Source organism: Mobula birostris, unplaced genomic scaffold (genome assembly GCF_030028105.1).
Source record: "Mobula birostris isolate sMobBir1 unplaced genomic scaffold, sMobBir1.hap1 scaffold_2983, whole genome shotgun sequence".
Taxonomy (NCBI): Eukaryota; Metazoa; Chordata; class Chondrichthyes; order Myliobatiformes; family Myliobatidae; genus Mobula; species Mobula birostris.
In genome coordinates, this window is record NW_027276043.1 from 7,541 (window position 1) to 12,181 (window position 4,641).

A 4,641-nucleotide genomic window follows, 5' to 3' on the forward strand; every position below is an offset into this window, starting at 1 on the left:
ATGTTATCTGTGTGGACCTGTTGCTCCGATAGGCAAATTAGAGTGGATCCAAGTCACTTCTCAGGCAGGAGTTGATGTGTTTCATCACCAGCCTCTCAGATACACAGAAATGAAGTGTTTTAGGTGCTACTGGGCAAAAGTCATTGAGGCAGGGCACCACACTCTTCTTGGGCACCCGTGTAACATTTCATTTGCCTTCTTGCTAGCTTGTTGTGACAGCAAACCAACCTTTTGTGATTCCAGGTACAAACTCCGCCAAGTCCCTCTGCACAACAGAATGCTGAAATCTTTCACCAATTAAATTATAATCTGATCTCTTATTTTTCCTTCCAAAATTGATGACCTCACATGTACTGTGGTACTCTATCGGCCAGGCCCTTGCCCACTCACCAAACCCATCTACGTCTCTGCAAAGGCTCCACATCTTCTACACAATTTGTTCTTGCACTCAATTCACTGTCATCAGCAGTGATACACCTCACTCAGTCCTCTCCTCCAAATTGTTAATGTATAGCGTGAACAGTTGTGAGCCCAGTACTCTGCGCACCACTGATTGCCAATCGTGAAGACCCTTTTAACCCAATGCTCTACCTTCTACTGGTTAGCTGACCAACTCCACACATCCTTACCTTATGGGTAAGTCCTTCCTGCAGCACCTTATCGAATGCCTTCTGGAAACCCAAGTATATAAAATGCCCCTGTTCCTCTCCATCTACTGCACTGCTCGCCATTTCCGCCACAGACCCCTCCTGACAACAACCTTCCCTGGCAAAGCAAAAGAGCTGGTCATTGACTTCGGGAACAGGGGTGGTGCCCGTGCTCCTGTTTCCATCAACGGTGCTGAGGTCAGCGGTTCCAGAGTTTCGCATTTCTTTTATATTATTTATTTTGTTTAGTGCTCCAGTACAGAACAGGCCCTTCTGGCCCACTGAGCCTGTTGCCCAGCAACCCACCGATTTAAGCCGAGCCCAGCCACAGGACAGTTTACAATGATCAATTACCCCGCTAACCAGTGCGCCTTTGGAATGTGGGGAGAAACAGGGAGCACCCAGAGGAAACACACGCGCACACGGGAAGGATGTGTGAAAGTTCCCAGGAGCGAACATCACCAATAGCCTCTCCTGGTCCAGTCACGTCGACGTCACAGCCATGAAAACTCACCAAAGCCACAACTTCCTCAGAAGGCTAATGAAATTTGGCCCTTACCAATTCTTACTAAAACACTATTTGGTCTGGATGCATCACAGCTTGGTATGACAACTGCTCTGCACCTGACCACAAGCAACTGCAGAGTTATGGACACATCACAGAAACCAGCCTCCCCTCCACGTCTCTGTCTGTACTGCTCACTGCCTCAATAAAGCTGCCAGCAAACTCAAATACCCACCCACATGGGCATTCTCTCTTCTCCCTCTCTCATTGGGCAGTAGATGCTAAAGCCTGAGAGTATGGACCAGGCTCAAGGACACCTTGTAGCCCACTGGTACAAGACTGTTGAATGGTTCCCTTGTACAAGGTGGAAGTTTGACCTCACAATCGACCCCATCATGCTCCTGCACCTTAATGTATAACTGTAGAACTTTCTCTGCAACTTCATTCTGTTATTGTTTAACCTTGTTGTACTTCAATGCACTGTACATAATGACTTGCTTTGAATGAACAGTATACAAGTTTTCAACAGTACATGTGACAACAATAAATCATCCAATACTAGGAGAAATTCAGTTATACTTCGATCCCTTTCCAAGGGGAACCCTAACGACAAGGTCTTTAATTTTACCTGTCTCATTGCACAGGACCAGATCTACATGTTGCTCAGCCTCCTCGGCAACAAACAGCCCCCTCAACTCTGCCTCCGTTCCATCGGCCAGGTTACCACACCATTAACCAATCAGAAACGACTGCCAAAGCATCTCCCCACCTCCCCAACTGCCCCTCCCTCGGTACTTACCCCCACAGTCACACCCCTCACACCCTCCCCTACCTTGCACTCACCCCAAGAGTTCACCCCCACCCCAACCTCCCACTCAGCCCCTTTACTTCACTCCCCTCGCCCACCTCGCACTCACCCACACAGATGACGGCCATGATGTTGATGGAGAAGTGCCCAGGCCACTCATGATCTCCCCCCCCACCCAAACTACCTACCCCAGCCTAACGCCTCCCTACAGTTTAAATCCCGATCCCCTACCACTCATCTACCCCAGCCGAAACCCTCCATACAATTTAAACCCCAATCCCTTACCACTCATCTCTCCCAACCATCTAACCCCTCCCTGCAGCTTAAACCCCAACCCCCTACCTCCCATCTCCCCTAACCATCTGCCCCAGCCTAATGCCTCCCTACAATTTAAACTCCTATATCCTACTTCACTCATCTCCCCAACCATCTACTCCAGCCTAACCCCTCCTTATAATTTAAACCCCAATCCCTTACCACACATCTCTCCCAACCATCTACCCAAGCCTAACCCCTTCCTACAGTTTAAATCCCAATCCCCTACCACTGATCTCCCCAACCACCTACCCCAGCCTAACCCCTCCCTAGAGTTTAAACCCCTATATCCTACTTCACCCATCTCTCCCAAACCATCTACCCCAGCCTAACCCCTCCCCTAGTTTAAATCCCGATCCCCTACCACTCATCCCACCATCTACCCCAGCCTAACCCCTCCCTACAGTTTAAATCCCAATCCCTTACCACTCATCCCCCCACCATCTACCCCAGCCTAACCCCTCCTGTTTGACTTAAGGATTGAAGGGCGGCCATTCAGAACAGAAATGCGAAGAAATTTTTTTAGCCAGAGGGTGGTGAACCTATGGAATTTGTTGCCACGGGCGGCAGTGGAGGCCAAGTCATTGGGTGTATTTAAGGCAGAGATTGATAGATATCTGAGCAGCCAGGGCATCAAAGGTTACGGTGAGAAGGCGGGGGAGTGGGACTAAATAGGAGAATGGATCAGCTCATGATAAAATGGCGGAGCAGACTCGATGGGCCGAATGGCCTACTTCTGCTCCTTTCTCTTATGGTCTTAACAAGCCCTACCCCCTACTTCACCCATCTCTCTCCCTCCCAACCATCTACCCCAGCCTAACCCATTACAGTTTAAACTCCGACCCTCTACTTCACCCCTGACAGTTCACCCCCTCCCTACCTGGTACTCGTTGACACAGTTGACCGCTACGTAGTCAATGACACAGCGCCCCAGCCACTCGTCAGCCCGGCCGCTCACGATCTCGTTGCGGCAGCTCTCCAGGTGAGGCTGCAGCTTGACCAGCAGGCTACGGGATAACAGGTAGCCGAAGCCGCCCAGGCAGTACCGGCCCTCCGTGTCGCCGCCAATGAATTCCTCAGGGCGGCCCATGTACAAGTCTGCGTCGATGCTCAGATGCTCGACCAGGGCTTTCACGCGGTCCGGCTCTGTGTACGTGTCGTCCTGCACGAAAAAGAACCAGTCGTAGTCGGCAGCGTAGTGCTGGAAAACGTACTTCACCGTCTGGTACATGTTCCAGATGGGCCGCTCGTCCCCGTGCGTCACGATGTACATCCCGTGAGGGACCTTCCTCCCTCTCGTGCCGGTGAAATACAACACTTTGTCCATGTGGCTGCCCATCGTCCGGTTCACGGCCACTGCCAGGCTGTTTAGCGTGTTCTTGGACGTGAGGACACCCACAAACAGACGCTCCCGGATGCCCAACTCTGTGCTAATGTAGCGGGACCTGCGGACACACACAGGGTCACTCACCCCTGGAACTGGGGCACAGGGTCACTCACCCCTGGAACTGGGTCACCCACCCCTGGAACTGGGTCACCCACCCCTGGAACTGGGGCAGTACGAGGCAGACAGAGTGAGTGAAGGTCCCTCTACACCATCCCATCACACACTCCCAGGGTCAGACACAGAATGAAGTTCCCCCTATACTGTCCCATCACACACTCCCAGGGTCAGACACAGAGTGAAGCTCCCTCTACACTGTCCCATCACACACTCCCAGGGTCAGACACAGAGTGAAGCTCCCTCTACACCATCCCATCACACACTCCCAGGGTCAGACACAGAGTGAAGCTCCCTCTGCACTGTCCCATCACACACTCCCAGGGTCAGACAGAGTGAAGTTCCCTCTATACTGTCCCATCACACACTCCCAGGGTCAGACACAGAGTGAAGCTCCCTCTGCACTATCCCATCACACACTCCCAGGGTCAGACAGAGTGAAGTTCCCTCTACACTGGCCCATCACACACTCCCAGGGTCAGACACAGAGTGAAGCTCCCTCTACACCGTCCCATCACACACTCCCAGGGTCAGACACAGAGTGAAGCTCTCTCTACACCATCCCATCACACACTCCCAGGGTCAGACACAGAGAGGAGCTGTGCTGACTGAGCTGGGAGAAATCGAGGCAAAACTACTGGATAAAGTTCGTGGAATACTTTGGAGGTGGCTCTAAAAGTCTCTTGAACAATCGAGTGAGTGACGGCGCTGGTGAAGAAACTCGGTGTGCAGTTTTACTGCCGGTTTGGGCTGGGTTTGTTGGCGGCTGCTAACTGCATAGCTCCCAGCTGCGGCCGCTGGCAACTCGCCAGGAAGCCGGTTCGCTCCAAAACCGGAGGCAAACGCCGTCGTTCCCCCCCATTGA

General features: G+C 52.2%; 1 protein-coding gene across 1 annotated transcript; it reads right to left on the bottom strand.

The window, feature by feature from the left end:
* Window positions 1–716: 716 nt before the first annotated feature.
* On the bottom strand, window positions 717–3,720 carry LOC140192885 (chondroitin sulfate glucuronyltransferase-like; the record flags this gene model as incomplete). The annotated part of the gene is made up of 2 exons (XM_072250394.1): window positions 717–765; window positions 3,156–3,720. Coding segments are annotated over 2 exons (614 nt in total), but the record flags the coding sequence as incomplete, so codon positions are not given.
* Between the last annotated feature and the right edge of the window lie 921 nt (window positions 3,721–4,641).